Source organism: Acomys minous, assembly GCF_964271855.1.
Source record: "Acomys minous genome assembly, chromosome: 1".
Taxonomy (NCBI): Eukaryota; Metazoa; Chordata; class Mammalia; order Rodentia; family Muridae; genus Acomys; species Acomys minous.
The window spans coordinates 95117124-95136858 of NC_140483.1; the positions used below are offsets into that span (position 1 = coordinate 95117124).

Genomic DNA, 19735 nt, shown 5'->3' on the forward strand with positions numbered 1-19735 from the left:
CAGAATAATTGTCAGTAGCCTTATCTCCCTATTCTTTTATTTTTAAATAAAGATTTTATTTATTTATTATTATGTATATAGTGCTTTGCCTAAGGTACACCTACAGGCTAGAAAGGGGCATCAGATCACATTACAGATGGTTGTGAGCCACCAAGTGGTAGCTGGGAATTGAACTCAGGACCTCTGGAAGGACAGTCAGTGCTCTTAACCTCTGAGCCATCCCTCCAGCCCTATCTCGCCATTCTTATGTTCAGTTCTGGGTGTTCCCATTGTAATGTCTCTGACGGTTGGCTTTAATGTTCAATCCGACACAGCCTGGATTCCCAAGGGAAGAGAGGCTCAGTGAGTTAGTTGGTATGGGAAGCCCCTGCCCCTGTGGGTAACACCGTTCCTAGGCACGAGTCCTGCCATGTGTGAGCTGAGAAGTTGTAGTAGCAGGTAGTGTTGTGTTCCAGGATCCCGGTTCTTACGTGCCATACTTTCTTTGCTTGTTAGTGACCTCATGGCCTTCCTGCTCACCATCAAACCAATGCTTCTAGCTCTGGTCTTTCTCCTGAGCTTCAGAACCCTAGTTGGTTTTTTTTTTTCATGTTTATCCTTTTTGAGAATTTTATGTGAATACATTATATTTATATCACTGTCACCCCCATCTCCTTGCTTCAGTTCCTCCCATACTCCCCCCCCCCCCACTTTCTTGAACTCGTGACTATAAAAGTAATTTTATTTTCCTGTCTCAATTGTCTGGGAGGCTAAATGCCTCCTACTAACCTAGACCTAGTCCTGGAAACTTCTAGCCTAGGTACACTCTAACCTAGGCCTAGAATGTTTCTAGCCTCTGAGACTCACTGCTTAATAAGCTCACCCTTACTTGTTCTTTCTGAGCTCTGGGCTGGCTGGTTCACCTCAACCGTTCTGCCTCAAGCTCCTCTCCCAGCTGATTTATTTAATCTGGCTTCTCTCTTGACCTGAGATTGCTTGAATCTTGTGGTTTCTTTTCATTTTCTGGCTTGTTCCATCTTTACCCGAGCTCTCTGCAATTCATCTATTACTGTCCTGGTTTAAGAAAAAAAAAGCAAAAAACTGCCTCCTCTCCCTATAAAACTGCCTCTTTTAGGTAGTTTCTCTTTTCCTCTCTCTTCTCACGAGAGTTGGGTGCATCCTATTCTGTCAACTCTTCTCTGACTCATCCATCACCTTTTCTGCCACTCAATTAGACATCACTTTCAAACATGGGTGCTTCCTTCTATAAGCTAAGTTTACCTTTGTTTGGGCTTAAGGCATGTATTACCACACACACAAGATCCAAGCTTTTCTTTACCTGATGCTTGCTCTGTACCAGGCTGGCCTTGAACTCAGATCTGTTTGCCTCTGTCTCCTGGATTAAAGGCATGTTTGTATTCCAGCCGGATCACACAGACCTAGAAGACCTTTGGATGTGATCTCTTGCCAGAATAACAGCCACGTTCTGAATTAACATTCTTCTACACATGACTTCTATAACTATTACATGCATATATATATATATAGCCTCCTGAGTCCATCTCATGTTGCTGGCATGTGCCTGTGTTCAGGGCTGAACATTTGAGATTGTGTAACCTGTCAGGGGCTTATCCTTGGAGACAGCTGATGGCTGCCTTCCTCAGCAGCCATTGTGTGCCTACAGCTCCTCATCTAGTGTTGGAGCCTTGTGACACTCCCTCCATTCCTGTTGGCGTGTCAGCTGGAGTTGTCATTATGCAGGTCTTGTATAGGCAACCATATTGTTTCGATTTCATGAGTGAAGCATCTCTGTCCTGTCTGGAAGACACTAAGTCATGGCAGGCATCTGCTTTGGCTCTCTAACTCTTAAATCTTTTATGTCCCCTCTACCGACATGTTCCCTGAGCCTTAGGTATAGATAGGGGGGTTATAGGTGGACCCACTGGAGCTGGGCACACCATGATCACCTACTCTTGACATTTTAGCCAACTGTGGATCTCTAGAGCCTGGATATCTCAGTCAGTAAAGCATCAGACTTCCAGTTGTGGATCCCTGGTAGTCTGTGTTAGCTGCAAATATCCAGCTCTTTGCTTGACCGTTATTTGGATGCCCCAGACTCTCACAAGCATTTCATGGTCACGTGGCAAAGACGGCCCATCACCCTTTTCTACATCCACATCTCTGCTGGTTTCCCCTCCGGCTAGTGAAACATTATCCTATCACCCAAGCAGAATGCTCTAGAATTGTCTTCAGTGCCTACATTTTGCTTTATCCTACACAGCCACTAAATCATTAAACCGTCCTTTTAAAAAGTCATATTATTGAGACGGATGTGACGGTGCACACCTTTAACCCCAGCACTCAGGAGGCAGGGGGATCCCCGTGAGTTCCAGGCCAACCTGGTCTACAAAGAGAGTCCAGGACACTCAGGACTACACCGAGAGACCCTGTCTCAAAAAACCAGAAAAAAAATTAGCCCAATTTTGAATTTTAAAAAATCTTCCAACTCAATAATTTAGAGAAAAGGAAAATAAGATGTAATACCTGCTGTGCACGGCGGCACACATCTTTAATTCCAGCACCTGAGAAGCAGAGACGGATAGATCTGAGTTCAAGGCCAGCCTAGTCTACATAGAAAGTTTCAAGATGGCTCTACTTCATGTTCCTGAAGAAGCCTGAGTTATTTGGCAAATGCAGATTCTTCATGTAGCCCATCTAGTAACGTAGTGTTGTGGTACAGCTCAGGGAAAGTTGGGTTCTACAAAATTGGATTTTTACCTTGTGTTTGCTTTTTTCTGTTTGTTTGGGTTTTTAATTTTTTTTGTTTTTTGTTTTGTTTTGTTTTGTTTTGTTTTTGAGAAAGGGTCTCTCTGTGTAGCCTACACTATCTTATCTCTGAAAGTTATTTCAAGAACTGTGTATGTTGGGCTGGAGAGACGGCTCAGAGGTTAAGAGCACTGACTGTTCTTCCAAAGGTCATGAGTTCAATTCCCAGCAACCACATGGTGGCTCACAACCATCTATAATGAGATCTGTATACATAATAAATAAATAAATCTTTTTAAAAAAAAAAAAGAATTGTGTATGTTGAACCATGAGAATTTTCTCAAAAATTAGAGTGCTGGATGACAGAAAAGAGCATACACAAGGCTTCTCTGAGCCTTGCCCCCCAACAGAGACTAATGTGGTACGTCCTTAGCCAACTTTGAGTGTCCCAGTCTTGGGGACATCCTGTCCATTACTGATTGTTTTGGTTAAGCAATCAAGCCTACATCGTGGATGGCAGTGGATGCTCCCCATCAGTCATTTCTGGAAAGCCTTGGGATGAATAGGAAAGTAGGAAAGAATTTCTTCTAGTCAAAACACAGCTCCTGCTTAAAAGGCATAAATAATACTATATATTCAGGACCAAGTATCAGTGACCGTGATCTAGAGAACACGATTCAAGTTACCCTATAGAGAAAAGAGGTTATGGGGACTTTCATTGCTGCAGAATGAAAGAAGTCCTAAGTCAGTGCTTTGATCAAATACAGTGGTAGGGCTATCAGGTAGGTGAGTGTCAGCAACCTGGGGAAACTGTTACAGTTCAGATGTTTTCTCATTCTTAGCTTTAGGTGGTCTGCTGGGTTTAACAGTACATTCCAAAGGTTTCACCTGGTTTCACCTAACAGTCCCAAAAGTGTTAGTTCAGATACAGAGGCTGGTGGTAAGCCACTCTTAGAGGGACTGAGGATAACACAATGACAAAACTCTAGTGAGTGCAGGACCTTCAGCCTTTACAGAGCTTCAGTTCAGAGTTCGTTGTAGAATTCCGTGAGATGACCATAGTGTGTGCTGCTGCTGCTGCTGAGAATTAAGCCAGAGCTCTGCCACAGAAAGAACTTCTGGTTGTAGAAAGAGGATTGGGCTCTTAGGCCGTCAGTGGTAAACTGCCATCGCCACTTGACTGGAACTGTCAAGCCTTTGTTCAAAGAGTGTTAAGACGTTAAAGCTTGGTCTTTGCTGTGCTCCAGGGACCCGGAGTGAGATGTCATTTGAAAGCAAGGAGTAAGTGGCATACTGAATACCAAAGACGCCAGGTGAGAGTCTGCAGCTCTCCCACAAAATTCCACCCTCTCCCTTCCTCACTCCCTCCCCCTGTCTCTCTGATGGTCTCGCTACTGCAAGTGATACAACACGATCATGCCCCACTTTTCCGAGACAACCTTTTTCAAATATAATTCCTAAAGGATTCCCAAATTTTCTGGGTTAGGGGAAAGCTAAGCTGCCCAGTAGAAAGGGCTTCTTAGCCTATAGGTGTTATAAGGAAGTGCAAAGCCCTGTAACCAGAGGTCATAGACGTCGTGGAGGATGTTTGTTTAAGACAGGGTCATATTATGCGCCCTGGCTAACCTGGGACTCGCATTGTAGCTCAAGATGGCCTCAAACTCACAAGGAAGATCCTACTTTAAGGCCAACGTGCAGTTACATTGTGACACTCTCCCCCGCCCCACAAACAGTAACTTCAAACCTTCACCCTCAATTGGTGTTCATTTTATTTTTGTTATTGTTGTTTTGTTTGTTTTTCGAGACACGGTTTCTCTGTGTGGCCTTGAACTCACAGAGATCCGCCTTCCTCTGCCTCCAGAGTGCTGGGATACAGGACTGTGCCACCCCGACCGGCTTCATTTGTGTCTGTTATTTGCGCATCCATTCTGTGGCTCATTTGCAATAAGCCCCTTTAGATACCGTTTTCGTTTCGTTTTACTTAGAGATAGGTAGCCACCCACAACCACCCCCGAACCTCCATTCAGCCTCCGACGGCCTGGGGTTGTCCGCTACCACCACTGCCAGGTAACCTTTCATCGTTTTTGGCAGGCTTTTCCTCCACACTGCCCTTTGATTACTACAGCGGACCCTCATCGCCGCCGGAGTGGAGCCACTCCAGGCAGACGGATGGCAAGTCAAGAAAAAAAAACAAAAACAAAAACAAAAACAAAAAGGCGTCGCAGCTGAAGAACACCGCACCTCTCAAAACAAACAAAACAAAACAAAACAAAACAATTACGCAAGTGAAGGCCCTAGCTCCCGCGATGCGACCCCCTCCAGCCTCTGGTCCCCTCCCGCCCCTCCGGCCCCCCTCGCCTTCCGCTCAGCCAGTCGCATTGGCCTGACGTCCCAAATGCGCCATTCCACAGCATCCTCCCCCACCCCCCGCCCTCCCCCGGGGCTGTCTTCACGCGCGCTGGAGCTAATAGTCTCCGGGCGCCGGAAATCCGGGGCACGTGACCAGGTGACAGCCCTCGCGCGGCGACGGCGGCGGCGGCGGCGGCAGCAGCGGCGGCTGCGGCACGGGATGGCGGAGGCACCTCCGGTCTCAGGTACCGTCTTGGTTCCCCGCGCGGGACCTTCGAGGGTCCGGGTGGGCGGCCTGGTGGAAGTGTTCGGTGGGGCGAGCGCTGCGCGGGGATCGCGGCTCGCGAGGGCCAAGCCACGGCGCGCTGCGCGTACGGAACCCTCCACCATCTTCCACAGGGGCGGTGAGGCGCGGCCTCTGGGCTTCCGAGGAGATAGATCGGGGCGGGTCCCCGGCGCCCAGCGAGCGGACACGGGTGTCCTGCGCCCCTCGCGGGGCTCCTCTCGGCTTTCCCGGGGCCGCGCGGCGCGGAGTCCGGCCGGCGCGCGTAGGCGAGTCCCCGTAGTGGGCCCTGGAATCCATGGAGGGAGTGTGCGTGCGCGCGGGGCTGGGGGTGTGTGTGCTCCTCACCTCTCCCGAGTGGCGCGCGCGCGAGCGAGCGGATCCAGCCTTCCCGTCTCGCCGTGCGTGGTCCAGCCTTAGTTTCCCCAGCTGTCAGTTCGGAGTTAAGTAAACTTAATTCCCGGGCCCCTCCCTGTTCCCTCCTGGAGCTACCCCGGAGGTCGAGAGAGCCTCTATTTGACTGTTAATACAGACTGTTTCCGTTTTTTGTTTTTTGTTTTTTGTTTTTTTCTTTATGGTGTACTGGTTAGATCCGGGGATGCAAATTTTGTGAAGAGCTATCAAAAAGAAGCATTTTTTGCACTGGGGTGTTCGTGCACACTTACTTAAAGAGTGAACCGTGAAGCTTTGGAGAGTTAGTGCACTACATTAGTTCGCCCACATCCACCTACCTGTAAGCTGTAAGAGGTCTGACGCCCTCCCTGCCTGCCTGAGGGACATCCGCACACAGGGCTTACAGCCCTCCCCACTTCCCTGACGCACACTTACTAACACGCACACACGATTAAACAAACAACCCTTAAAAAAAAAAAAAGTAAACTAATGTTTCAGTGTTTTAAGGCATGGTGGCGCACACCTTTAATCCCAGCACTCAGGAGGCCGAAGCAGGACGATCTGTGAGTTTGAGGCCAGCCTGGTCTACATAGCCAGTTCGAGGCCAGCCAAGGCTACTACATATAGTGAGATTTGTCTCGGAAGAGCAGAATGGGGGTGGCGGTGGTTTCTTTTACAATCAACAGCATACTCTAACGTTATGATTTAATGAAACACTTGTCACAACCCACTACGTAGATTTCATTTAATGGGCTGCTCTTTCTAAAAAATCAGCACAGCAACGTCCAGCATTGCCTTGAATTATAGCTGTGCTTCTGATAATTGATGGGGGCCACTAGTAAGGCTGTGCGTGTACTGAGCAACAGGTGAGATGTACTTATTCCTGCCTGGGTTTAAAGAGTGGAAGAACATACTGCATTGGTGTACCCTGGTCCAGACTTGGATATAAAAGCCAGCTTGGGGAGTGGCAACCTTTAGGCAGATGCATCATCCTTAGTCCCTTCCGCTAGGCTGTCACCGGCCCTCTAAGCTGATCAGATACTTGAGGCAGAGTTGAGCGAGGGCTGTGTGACTCAGAGTCCTGGCCTCTGAGACTGTGCCTTGGGCTTACCACCTCTACTCCCTAAAGTGTTTGCTGAGTCCCAGCAGTCAAGAAGGCCCTACTTCCTTGTTTCTACAGTCTTTGTTCTTGCTTTAACATCTCTAGCTCCCCCACTCCCTAAAGTGGAGCTCCCCAGCCTTCATCCTGTGGTGATCCCCAACCATAAAATTATTTCATTGCTACTTCGTAACCGCAGTCTTGCTGCTGTTGTAAATTGTAATATAAATATCAGTTTTCCAGTAGTCATAGGATTGACTCAGGTTGAGATCCACACTGGCCTGAGATCTTTTTTTTTTGGGGGGGGGTTGGTTTTTTGACACAGGGTTTCTCTGTGTAGCCTTGGCTGTCCTCGACTCACTTTGTAGACCAGGCTGGCCTCGAACTCACAGTGATCCTCTTGCCTCTGCTCCCAAGTGCTAGGATTAAAGGTTTGCACCACAGCACCTGGCACTTGAGGTCTTTAAATAGACTAAGCCAGGATGATTTATTTTATTTTATTTTTTTTAGTGATCAGACTTTCTAATGGCAACTTTGTGGATAACATCACTGGTTGGATTCCTTTCAGGATGCTGTGTTTTGCTGGGTCTCTGGTAACCCTTACTGGTATTACAATGATGCTTTGCTCAGAAGACATCTCACTTGCTGAGGCGCTTCCATTTAAAATAGTAAAAAGGGTCTTACCCGTGCCATGGGACCGTTTCCTGATTCATGTGTCCCTTTCCTAGTGTCTCTTTAAGGATCTTTCATTAAAAAAAAATTTTTTTTCCCCTGCGCAGTGTTGTATCTGTGTGAGAGTATTGGGTCCCCTGGAACTGGAGTTACATCCAGTTAGAAGCTGCCAAATGGGTGCTAGGAATTGAGCCCAGATCCTCTGGAAGAGCAGCCAGTGAGCTGAGCCATCTCTCCAACCCCCTCTACCCGTCTTTCTGAGGGCTTTGGCTTAGGTCTAGTGAAAACGTAACTATGGCTAAGGACAGCGTTGTCTGGATCTGTTCACTACTGTTCAGTGGGCAGCACCTTGTGCCAGGCAGATGGGCAGTACCTGTGCCAGGCGGATGGGCAGTACCTGTGCCAAGCGGATGGGCAGCACCCTGTGCCAGGCTGATGGGCAGCACCCTGTGCCAAGTGGATGGGCAGCTCCCTGTGCCAGGTAGATGGGCAGCTCCCTGTGCCAGGCGGATAGGCAGCACCCTGTGCCAGGCTGATGGGCAGCTCCCTGTGCCAGGCTGATGAGCAGCTTTACTACCCTTCTTTCTAGCCCCACTCTCCATCCTTGCTTCTTCAAGAGGAGAGAACTGTACAGCGCCTCTTGGTACCATTTACCCATTCCCACTTTTAGGTTTATCTCACGTTTCCAGAATACCTGTGCCACTCTGAGTTCGTCTAATCCTCTTGCCATTTTGTAAGGCCCTTCCCTCCAGCCTTAGAACCACTCCCTACGTGTGTTAGGGACAAATCCTGGAGGGAGTGAGGTGTTTCTCCATGGCCTTTATGATCTCACCAATTCTTCACCATGTTTCTATGGTACTGCTGCCTTGCCTCTGTCAGTGTGCCATGTGGGTACAAGCACAAAGCCACCAATGCCACATGTCCTGAGTTAGAATTCTGAGCTTGCCTTGGAGTGCCTGTGGCCTTCGATGCTGCTTTTTTCTTCAGGAATGTGAAGACTGAATGAGTTAATGGGGCCAGAGATGGCTCTACTGTTAAGAGCACTTTCTGCTCTTCCAGAGGTCCCGAGTTTGGTTCTGAGCACCAGGTGACTCACAGTTTCCTGTAACTCCAGCTCCAGGGGATTGGATACCTTCCTTGCCTCAGACTACACAATCATGGTGTACACACACACAGATGTACACATTTAAAACAGAATAAAGAAGTTAACATATGTAGGGCTTAGAGGATTGTGTGGCACCTACCAAGTACCTAGGAAGTGCCAGGCCTTATTTTTAAACTTAAATGCACAGGCTGTGCAGGGTACTATTGGAGTCTGTGTTCAGATCATCAGTAGCTCTAAGAACAATAGTAAGGCACCATTTTAACAGTCAACTTTATGTCTTACAGAATCTGTTGTTGCTGACTGGTTTTGTGTCATTGGGCAGATAGTTTCTCTTCTTTCTCTTTCTGTCCCCTCCCCTCCTCTTGAGACAGGGTTTCTCTGTGTAGCCCTGGCTGACCTGAAACTCACTGTGTAGACCAGCCTCAAACTCGTAGAGCTCTGCCTGCCTCTGCCTCCTGTGAGCTGGGCTTAAAGTATGCACTGCTCTGCCCTGCCCTAGCAGATGATGCCTCTGGGCTTCAGGAACTGAGCGGCCTGTACTCACAGTCACCTTGGGAGGGAAATGAGTGGGCTGAAATGAAAGCAAGGTTAAATGTTAAGGCTTGGAATTTTAAACAGTGTGGGAGTTACATATGAAAAACCCAGACTGTACTCTAGTGGGAAGAGAGAGGCCGAGTGCTCGGTGTTCTGATACTATCTGTGTGGAATTTTTTAGGTGCATAATGATCCTTGGAAATAACATTGTTATCCTTTACTGTAGATTCAGGTGGTCAGGTGACAGCCCTAAGCTCATTCAGACTTTAACCATGTTAGCTGACTTCAAAGCCTGTTTGCTTGCTGTTATGCAACGCTGCTTTAGTGTTCTGAAAGACCACATGGAATGTCTCATCCCTAGATCTGACCTTTATATTTTATTGTGACAGAATCTCACTCTGGAACCTGCCTTGGCCTCTCCAGCACTGGGATTAGAGGCGTGTACCAACATGCTCTGCCCTCTTCCTGGGCTTTGGTTTTGGTTATAAGCGTTCTTTGATTTTGAATCCCAAGTTAGGTCTCCTAAGAGTTTTGGATGAATGTGTGTCCGTAGTGCTGGATGGCCTAGGGCGTCAGGCGCCATCTGTGGTCACTAGACATGAGATACTAACCGTCTTCTACAAGACTGAGAGCCTGACACCTTCACAAGAGACCAGTCTCGTTAAGTCTGTTTTATACAATGTCCTTAGGAAAATATTTTTTAGATGTCCTTTTAGAGTCCTGTGGGCTTCATAAGTGACATTAATTTCTTACTGAATGTCTCTTTCTTGTTTCCTAGGCACTTTTACATTCAATACAGATGCTGCTGAGTTCATTCCTCAGGAGAGAAAAAATTCTGGTCTGAATTGTGGGACCCAAAGACGACCAGACTCTAATAGGATTAGCAGAAGAAATTATAGTTCCTCACCTCCCTGCCACCTTCCCAGACACATCCCTTACGATGACATCTCTGTTCTCCATCAGCACAGTTACGCCTCTGGAAGCAAACCTAAGAGTCAGCAGGGTTTTTTCCAGCCGCCTAGCAAGTCACTCAGGAACCATGGCTTTCAGCATCAGCAGTGGCAGAAGTTACGGAACGAGAAGCACCAAAGCAGAGTCAGGAAAGCACAGGGGCTCGCCGAGCAGACGGCAGATACGTCCAGTTCAGAGAGTGTGACCAGGTCAGAGAGTGGAGCACACCCTAGGGAGCACAGCCCTCCAGAGAGTGAAAAGGAGGTGGTGATTGCAGATCCCAGGGGAGCAAAGCCCAAAAAGGCAGCACAGCTTACATACAGCTATGGCAGGGGACCAAAGGCCAAAGGGAAACTCAAATGCGAGTGGGGTAATAGAGTGAGCCCTAAGTCTGAGGATGAAAATACCAGACCTGTGGGGATTTCCCACACTGACCCTGCAGATGCCTCCTGTAGAAAAGCTGTGGTGGACGGATGTGTGTCCAGACGGAACGAGCAGAGGAGATACCCGCAGAAAAGGCCTCCCTGGGAAGTGGAGGGGGCCAGACCACGGCCAGGCAGGAACCCACCGAAGCAGGAGAGCCAGCGACATGTAAATGCAGGCCCCAAAACCAGCATGTCCCCCATCCCAAAGGATAACCTCAGAGAAAGACCAACAAAGTCACCCTGTGACACTGGGAATTTGGCGGCTGTCAACAAGCCTTCCCGAAGGGCTGACCAAGAGAAAAGTGCTGTAAGGAGACAGGCTCCTCAAGTCCTGTCTCCTTTCTCCAGAGGCAAACAGAGCCATGTGCTGAAGAATGTGGAGACACACACAGGTACGTGTGCTTGGAGGGTAGAAAGATGCTGCTCGACTTTCATCTTTAAGCAGTATGTTAACATAGTAGAAGCCAGAAAGTAAAGATAATACGGTGAAGTCTCTCCCTCAATTCAGCATCTGCTTGGACTCTGCAGTTTCCCATTGCTGCGTTTCCTTTTTCTTTTTTCTTTTCTTTCCTCCCCACCCCCCTTTGTTTATTTGGGACAAGGTTGCAAGTTCTTTACCACTGAGCTATATCCCCAAATCTTTTATTTGAGACATAGTCTTTATAAGTTATCCAGGACGGCCTTGAACTTGGTCATGATCCTCCTCAGCATCCTGAGTAGCTGGTATTACGAGCCTGCATCACCAGGCCCAGCACTTTTTCATTTGCACGTTTTCCTCCAGTAAATTCTGTGTGAGGGCTTTAAATGTAGCCAGAGGCAGCACACATTTCTGCTAGTGCGCTTTTCTGAACTGTGGTAGCAGAAGCAGGCGTGCCTTCGCTGACTATGGCCTGTGCTTCCGCGTCGTTTTTGCCCCACTGCAATGGTCCTGTCTTTTGTCTTAATTCTTTTTTAAGTTCATCTTTTGCTCCACCATCAGCGAACAGTTTTTTCAAAACACACCCTGAACCCATCATTTGTCTGCTTTCTGGTTCTCATCACCAGCAGACTCCATCTTCTGCTCCTTCAGCATCCCCGTCCCCTGCTGCCGTGCTCTGCCGTTCATTCTAAATGCCTTTCTGCTTTGTCTGGCCACGCTTCCCTGTGCATCTCCTGCCCCTCAGCTCACTGGTAAACTTTTTGCTGTTGTTTGAGGTTTTGGTTGGTGTGTGTGTGTGTGTGTGTGTGTGTGTGTGTGTGTGTGTGTGTGTGTGTGTTTTGGTTTCTTGAGAGAAGATTTCTCTGTAGCCTTGGTTATCTGGGAATTTGCTCAGTAGACCAGGCTGTCTTTGAACTAAAAGATCTACCTTCCTCTGCCTCTGCCTCCCAAGTGCTGAGATAAAAACTATGTACACCATTGCCTGGCTTATTCTCAATTTTTATGTTTTTATATGTATCTATGTCTGTGTACTGTGTGTGTGCCTGGTGCACATGAAAGCCAGAAGAGGGAGTCAGTTCCCCCCCCCCCACCCCCCCCCCAGAATTCAAGTTGCAGCTGATTGGAAACCAAACCTGAGGCCTGTGGAAGAAGCAGTGAGTGCTCTTAAGCACTGAGCATCTCTCCAGCTCCTTGTTTTTTGTTTTTAAGACAGGGTCTCACTCTGTAGCTCTGCCTAGTCTGGAACTTGCTATGTAGGCCAGGCTGGCCTTGAACTCACAGGAATCTGACTGCTGGGATTAAAGGCATTCATCCCCAGAACCAGTTATGTGTGCCAAGAAGCCCTCTGAGGCCAGAAGAAGGGTATCAGATCCCCTGGAACTGAAGTTACAGGTGGTCGTGAGCTGGCCTGGGCTGCTGGGAACTGAGCAGCAAGATGCGTACACCACTGGGCCATCTCAACAGAGAACTGCTGTTAGGTGGTCCTCACTGTGGATTCCTGGCTTGCTTGGAAGTCTCTGTGTTGACCGTGCTGGCCTAGAACTCTTGGAGTTCCTCTACCCTTCCAAGTGCCAGGATGGAAGGCTTGTGCTCTAGTTCCATTAGCAAATTTTTTTAAAGGTTTATTTTTTTATTTAGTGTATGAATGCTCTATCTGCATGTACATTGGCATGCGAGAAGAGGGCATCAGATCTCATTATAGATGGTTGTGAGCCACCATGTGGTTGCTGGGAATTGAACTCAGGACCTCTGGAAGAACAGACAGTGCTCTTCACCACTGAGCCACCTCTCCAGCCCCCATTACCAAATTATTATTATTTTTTTTTTTTTGGTTTTTGCGAGACAGGGTCTCTCTGTAGCCTTGGCTGTCCTGGACTCACTTTGTAGACCAGGCTGGCCTCGAACTCACAGCGATCCGCCTGTCTCTGCCTCCCGAGTGCTGGGGTTAAAGGCATGCGCCACCACGCCCGGCTCAAATTATTGATGCTTCAAAAGCTAACTTAGTCACTCTCCAGGGAGCCTTGTCTTAGCCCTGCAGCACTTACCTCTTCCAGTCCTTAACAAACATGTCTTTTTGTGTCATCATATATACTCTGTCTCCAGATTTATCACCTGAAACCATAATTTGTTTACACGACAGTGCCACTCATCTCAGACTAGCTAAGAAGAAGATACTTTGCTTTTTTTGAGACTCCCTATGCAGCCCTGGCCTCTCAGTGGTGGATTAAAGGTATGCACCACCACAACCAGCTTTTTTTGCTTGTTTTTTGAAATAGGGTTCCTTTTGTAGCCCTCGCCAGTCTGCAACTTGTTATCTAGACCAGGCTGGCCTTGAACTAACAAAAGGCTTCCTTTCGCTGCCTCTGAGTGCTGGGATTGGAGGCATGGGCCACTATCCTTGGCCTAGTTACCATATCTATCATGGTTGCTTTCTTTTTTTTTCCTTGCGGTGCTCGTGCCACACAACTCTTGGGATAGTCAGCTCTGACTGTTACACAGAACTTAGGTTGTACTGAAAACCTTGCTGTCAGTACATTCTGTCCTTGGTTCAGATTTCATCTTCCGAAGAAGCACATGTTCTCTCTGCTCACAGTTCCCATCCTGCCCCCTTCTTTGCAAATAAGCCTTTTACAGTGTTCAGAGCCACTCCTCATTTTGTGCTGAGTGTGTATTTTATCAGGCAGAGAGCTGGGAATGGCGGCGGGCATACCTTCAGTCCTAGCCCAAGGGAAGAAGACTGAGTTTGAGAACAACCTGGGGTACTTAGCAAGACCCTCTGCTAAGTGTGTTGGGTGGGGTGGATACCTTCAGGACATGAGATAGTCCTCGTGAATTGTGCCCTATTGGTCTCCTTTTGCTTTAATGTGAGACTTTGACCTAATCAATGAAGCTGCCACCTGCCCAGGGCCTGTTTTTTTCACTAACCTCCTCACACCCCGACCCCACAGTGTTTCTCTGTGTAGCCCAAGCTGGCCTGGAACTCAACGATCAACATGCCTCTGCCCTCCATAGTGCTGGGATTTAAAGTGTGTGCCATCATGCCTGGCTTTCACTGACCTCAAATCCTTTTTGGGACTCAAGCATGGGTGTAAAGAGGTTTGTTTTTTAACACAGGGTTGGGTTTGGCCATATAGCCCAGGTTAGCTACTAATTCTTGACCATCTCACATCATCCTCTTGAGATTATAGGGGAAGTAGCTGACCACATCTTAGGTTATATCATCTTCTTTAAGAACAGCTGCCTACTTGCAGTGCTTTAACCTACTAAAGCCCCTTCCCTCCGCTGGAAGATTATTTCATGTCCGCCCCCAGATGAGACAATTCTTACCTTCTTACCACCTGTTTCTTTGTAGGTTTTTTTCCCCTTGTGCTGGGGATTGAACCCCAGGCCCCATGAATACGGCAAGCACTTTACCACTGAGCTAGATTTATAGCCCTCGCGACAGAATTTTCCCACCTATGGTCCCATCCTGCTAGCCACGCTATCTGTCACATCGTGTGTGCTGTGTGTCCACATTATGTCTACATGCTCTGAGGCCAGCGGAGGATGTCAGGTGTTGAGCTCTGTCGCTGCTGTTTACTCCTTGATTGTTTAGAAATACAGACAGTTTATTAAGAAAAGGAAAGCACTCTTGAGAATGGGCCAATGAGGAGGAAAAAGGCTTTTAAATTACTATTTTTTTTTTTAAAGACAGGGTCTCATGTAGAACTGATGGGCCTTGAATTGACCACACAGTTATAAAGGAGGACGGCCTTGAACTTGCGGTCCTCTAGTCCCCACTCTAGAGTGACAGGATTGCAGGAGTGTGCCACTGCACCTGATTGCATCCTAGCCGCTCATGCAGAGCCTGGTGCAGGCTAGGCAGGCACTGTACCATGCTACTTGTTTAATTAGATGTGGCTTTGCTCACTGTTGTAGTCCTGGTTGGCTGGAATGCTATGTAGACCAGGGTGGCCTCAAACCTTTTCGCCACCCAAGTGTTGGGATTAAAGGTGAGTGCCACCATTCCTGGCTCTATATATTCTATACATATATAATTTTTTTGTTTGTTCTTATATTTTAAAGTAAAATTATGATAATCAAGTTATTTTACCCACATGCAACTATTCTCAGTTTGCATCTATCCAAAAGACAATCCTCCAGTTTTCTTACATGATCACAGTGCTGCCATCACACAAAATTACAATACTTCAGTGATATATCTAGCACATAGTCAATACTCAGATCCCTTGGTTATCTTTAAAAAAAATCTTTGTACACTTGAGACTTGAAAGTTTTAGTTTTTTGTCTTTTTATTTGTTTCTTTTTGAGTACAGGGTTTCCCTGGCTGTCCTGGACTCACTCTGTAGACCAGGCTGGCCTCGAACTCAGAGATTTGCCTGCCTCTGCCTCCCTAATGCTGCGATTACAGGTGTGCGCTACCACTGCCTGGCTAGTTTTCTGCTTTATAAAACAGTGTTCTATTTGCTCCCTATGCTCAAGCATTCTATGCCGTCCAGCCTGGCCTTGAACTGCTGCAGCCTCCTTAGTGCTGAGATGAGCGGTATATGCTGCCAAGTGTTAGCTTTGTGGTTTTGTTCGTGTGCTGGTTACTTTTTTGTCAACTTGAGGCAACCTAGCATTATCTGGGAAGAGGGAATCTCAACTGAGAAAATGCCCCGGTGGGATTGGCCTGTAGGCGTCTGTAGGGGCATTTTCTTGATTAGTAATTGATGTTGGGATCCACCCTGTTGTGGACAGTGCTACCCCTGGGCAGATAGTCTAGGGGATATAGCTGTGGGCTAGAGAGATGGCCCAGTGGTGAGAGCACTGGCTGCTCTTCCAGAGGACTAGGGTTCAATTCCCAGCATACAAATGGCAGCTCACAACGTCTGTAACTGCAGTTCTAGGAGATCTGACACCCTCAGAAAAGTGCATGCAGGCAAAAAAAAAAAAAAAAAAAAAAAAAGTCAGTGCACATGAAATTGGGCTGGTGGCGGTGGCACACGCCTTAATCCCAGCACTTGGGACGCAGACACAGTGGGTCTCTGAGTTCAAGGCCAACTTGGTCCATGGAGTGAGTTATAAGATCAGGTCTGACGATAAAAGCCCAAACCTTCACGGTGGCGCCACCTCCTCCCAGTCCCACTGCTCCTCTTTGTGCCTCATAGAGTGATTCAAGCCCTCACTGGCCTTCCTGTTCCTCATGCTGTCAGGCCTAGGTGAGCCTGAGAGTCTCGGTCCTCCCGTCTCAGCACCCTGTGGGAGTGGTGGGATTGCAGGAGTGTACCATGGCGCCCGGCCCTACCAGAGAGCTGTAGATTGTTGGGGAAACGCAGAGAGGAGGAAGAACAGGTATGTTCACGGAGTGAGCTATAATTTTATAAGTATGGCTGAGGAGTGCTTCATGAAGAAGCCACATTTTGAGTAAGGGGCTGAGCCATGCAGATATTTAAGTTAGGTCTCCTAGGCAGAGTATGGGGCATAAAGGCCCCAGGCAGGGGCATCCCTGGCGGTATGAGAGACAGGAAGGAGGCCAACGAGGGCATTAATAACCGTAACAGGCATGAGGAGCTTCAGTTGTAGCGCCCATGTGCAACGACAGTCTGAAACTGCAGTGCCAGGGTAGCTGAGATTGTCTTCTAACCTCCGAGGGCGCATGCAAGCCAACACTCATACACATGACGGTGGTGGTGACTGTTGTTACCGTTTAATTAACTGGTAAGCTCTGACCGGAAGACTACATCTAGTTTTCTGTACCCAAACTGGGACTTGAATGTGGGGCATCAGTGCCAAGCAAGCACTCTACTGCTGACTTGTATTTCTGCCTCCTTTTCCTTTTTGTTTTGAGACAGTGTCTCACTGAGTAGCCTAGACTAGCCTTGCCATTACTCTGGCAGGAAGCTCATAAACGTGTGATCCTCCTGCCTGAGTGCCAAGTAGCTGGGATTGCTGGCTTACAGCCACCAGGCCAGGCTTAATTTGCAGTTTACTGTTCGTATTACTGGACTGCTAGTAAGGAGGGCACTGTGATAACCCAGGTAAGCAGAAAGCAGCTTAGGCCAGAGTTGGGACAGCAGAAACTGGATCCTAGGCATAGTCTGCTAGTTGCTGACAAAATGTGGAACATGTGAGAGAAAGCGTCTGTAAAGGACTTACACGTAACGTGCGGGTTTCCACAGTTGGCAGCCATCCATCGGCACATCTGTGTGACATGTATCTTGGTACCAACTTCACTGCAGCTGGGTTATAAAACAGCGGTCACCAGACAGGTGTGGCAGTGCCATCTGCAGTTGCAACCCTCTGGAGGTTGACGCAAGAGGACTGAGGTTAGCTTGAGCAGTACAGCAGGACTATCAGCAACGGCAACAGAAAAGTTAGTTATTAATAAACTGTAAGAGTAATGAGTCAGATTAAATCTGGCTGGGTGTGGTAGCACTGGAGAAGCAGAGACAGGAGGAAAGGGTGTTCAAGACCAGCCTGGCTGAACAGAAGCCTGTCTCAGAAATGCTAAACAAGTAATTAACTACAGTGACACACTACTGGGGAAGATCAAAACAACAGGTGGTTGTAGTACTATTAAGTCTGTTCAATGCTTACTATTATTTACTTACTATTTTGTTCATGGCGTTTTGAAACAAAAGTTTCATTATATAGCTCAGGCTGGTCTTGAAATCCTGACCTCAAAGTGAGTCTCCTGGGACCACAGGCCTGAGCTACAGCTCTGAGTGATCTGGGTGGATTTGGGAGTTTCCTCTGCTGTAGGAATCCCTATCGAAGTGTCTCCTTTCTCTGTCAGCAACAGCTGCCCTTGCTTGGTCTCAAAGAATGAGTAGCCAGTTACTCAGAGTAAGGGGTCTCTTTATACGATAGCCTCTCAAATGCCTTGTGTCTCTTCTTTACTAGTGTGGGGGACAGTTTTCTATATTTCAGTTTGTTTGTTTTTCTTTAACAGGTTCCCTAATTGAGCAGCTAACTGCAGAAAAATACGAGTGTATGGTGTGCTGTGAGTTGGTTCAAGTTACAGCGCCCGTGTGGAGCTGTCAGAGCTGTTTTCACGTCTTTCATTTAAACTGCATAAAGAAGTGGGCACGGTCTCCAGCATCTCACGCAGGTCGTTTACTTCTGTTTGCTAAGTTGTTTTCACTCACTGCTTTGATTAATTTGGATTAGAAGCCTAACTTAAAAAAACTATTTACTTAGAGCTGGGAGTGGTGGCGCAGGCCTTTAATCCCAGCACTTGGGAGGCAGAGGCAGGTGAATCGCTGTGAGTTCAAGGCCAGCCTGGTCTACAAAGTAAGTCCAGGACAGCCAGCACTACACAGAGAAACCCTGTCTTGAAAAAACCAAAAATATATTTAAAAAAACAAAAACAAAAAACAACTAATTCTAAGCTGGGTATGGAGGTGCACACCTCTAATCCCAGCACTTTGGATGCAGAGGCAGGTGGATCTCTGAGTTGGAGGGCAGCCAGGTCTATCTCTTTAAAAAAAAATCTTTTAAACATTTAATCTGTAGGTAGACTTACTTATTCACGTGTCTTATGACTAGATTTAAGTTAGTGTAGTGGTATACGCCTTTAATCCTAGCACTTGTGAGGCCACCCTTGTCTACATAGCAGGTTTCAGATAGCCAGAGCTATATACTAAGACCCCCCCCCCCCAAAGCTATGTATATAGTTTGCTTAGACATTTATATAAATATATCCTCTGGCTGCTGTTTCTGCATTTCACAAGTCTCTGTATATTAGAGCCCTTTCTACAGTATGCTCATGTTTATGGGTAATGCACATGCTCCTGATAATATGTTCCCGGCCGGGGCTCTCTAACTCAGGACATGTGGGTGTTCTTGTACACCCAAACAGTCTGTTTTCAGATGTTGATGTTAGAAATGGTTGAATACAGGGATACCTACTTGATTCACCATATTAGTAAGTCTTTATAACCTGAACACAACACTTAATGACACATTCAGCACTGTGTTTTGTTTGTTTGTTTGTTTTTGTTTTTTTAAAGAACTTTATTCAGAAGCAGTAGGACAGAATTCATATGCTACAGGGGAGCAGCTCCTGGTGGAAGCTACTTAAGACCCTGGATCTGTTTAATTGTAACTACTTCATGATGTGAATGCTACTTTTTTTTTTTTTTTTTTTTGAAACAGGATCTCATTAGTCTAGGCTGGCTTCAAAATCACAGATTTCCTGCCTCTGCCTTCTGAGTGCTCAGATTAAGGGCGTATGCCATTATACTTGGCCAGATTTTAATTTTTTAAAAACTGTGCTGCTTTTCAGGAGGTTGCAAAGGATTGAACCTCGGGCCTTGTATATACAAAGTGCACTTCCTACCAGTGAGCTGTATATACTGTTGGGAGGGACTGTACTTAATATTCTCTCTCTCCTTTCCCTTCTCTCTTCTCCCCCACCCCACTCGACAGATGGCCAAAGTGGTTGGAGGTGCCCGGCTTGTCAGAACGTTTCTGCATATGTTCCTAACACCTATACTTGTTTCTGTGGTAAGTTTGTTTGCACACACTGGAGCACTTTTTACTCATACCCTGTACCTCAGTGGTCTGCTGGGCTTGTGTTAGAAGTTACCATTAAGACTTCAGAGTTGGGGCTGGAGAGATGGTTCAGTGGTTAAGAGCACCGGCTGCTCTTCTAAAGGTCCTGAGTTCAATTCCCAGCAACCACATGGTGGCTCACAACCATCTATAATGTCACCTGATGCCCTCTTCTGGCCTGTGCGTGTACATACACATTCATACATTAAATAAATGAATCTTT

At 47.2% G+C, this 19735-nt stretch overlaps 1 protein-coding gene across 2 annotated transcripts in view; it reads left to right on the forward strand.

Moving 5' to 3' along the window:
- Positions 1-5229: 5229 nt before the first annotated feature.
- The window catches only part of NFX1 (nuclear transcription factor, X-box binding 1), a 65823-nt gene continuing 51317 nt past the window's right edge, over positions 5230-19735 (forward strand). For both annotated transcript variants that reach the window (XM_084775609.1, XM_084775610.1), the window contains exons 1-4: positions 5230-5339; positions 9959-10948; positions 17909-18067; positions 19387-19464. In XM_084775609.1, the coding sequence (XP_084631735.1) occupies positions 5315-5339; positions 9959-10948; positions 17909-18067; positions 19387-19464 (1252 nt within the window). In that variant the 5' untranslated portion in view covers positions 5230-5314. The remainder of the gene's footprint in view (positions 5340-9958; positions 10949-17908; positions 18068-19386; positions 19465-19735) is intronic.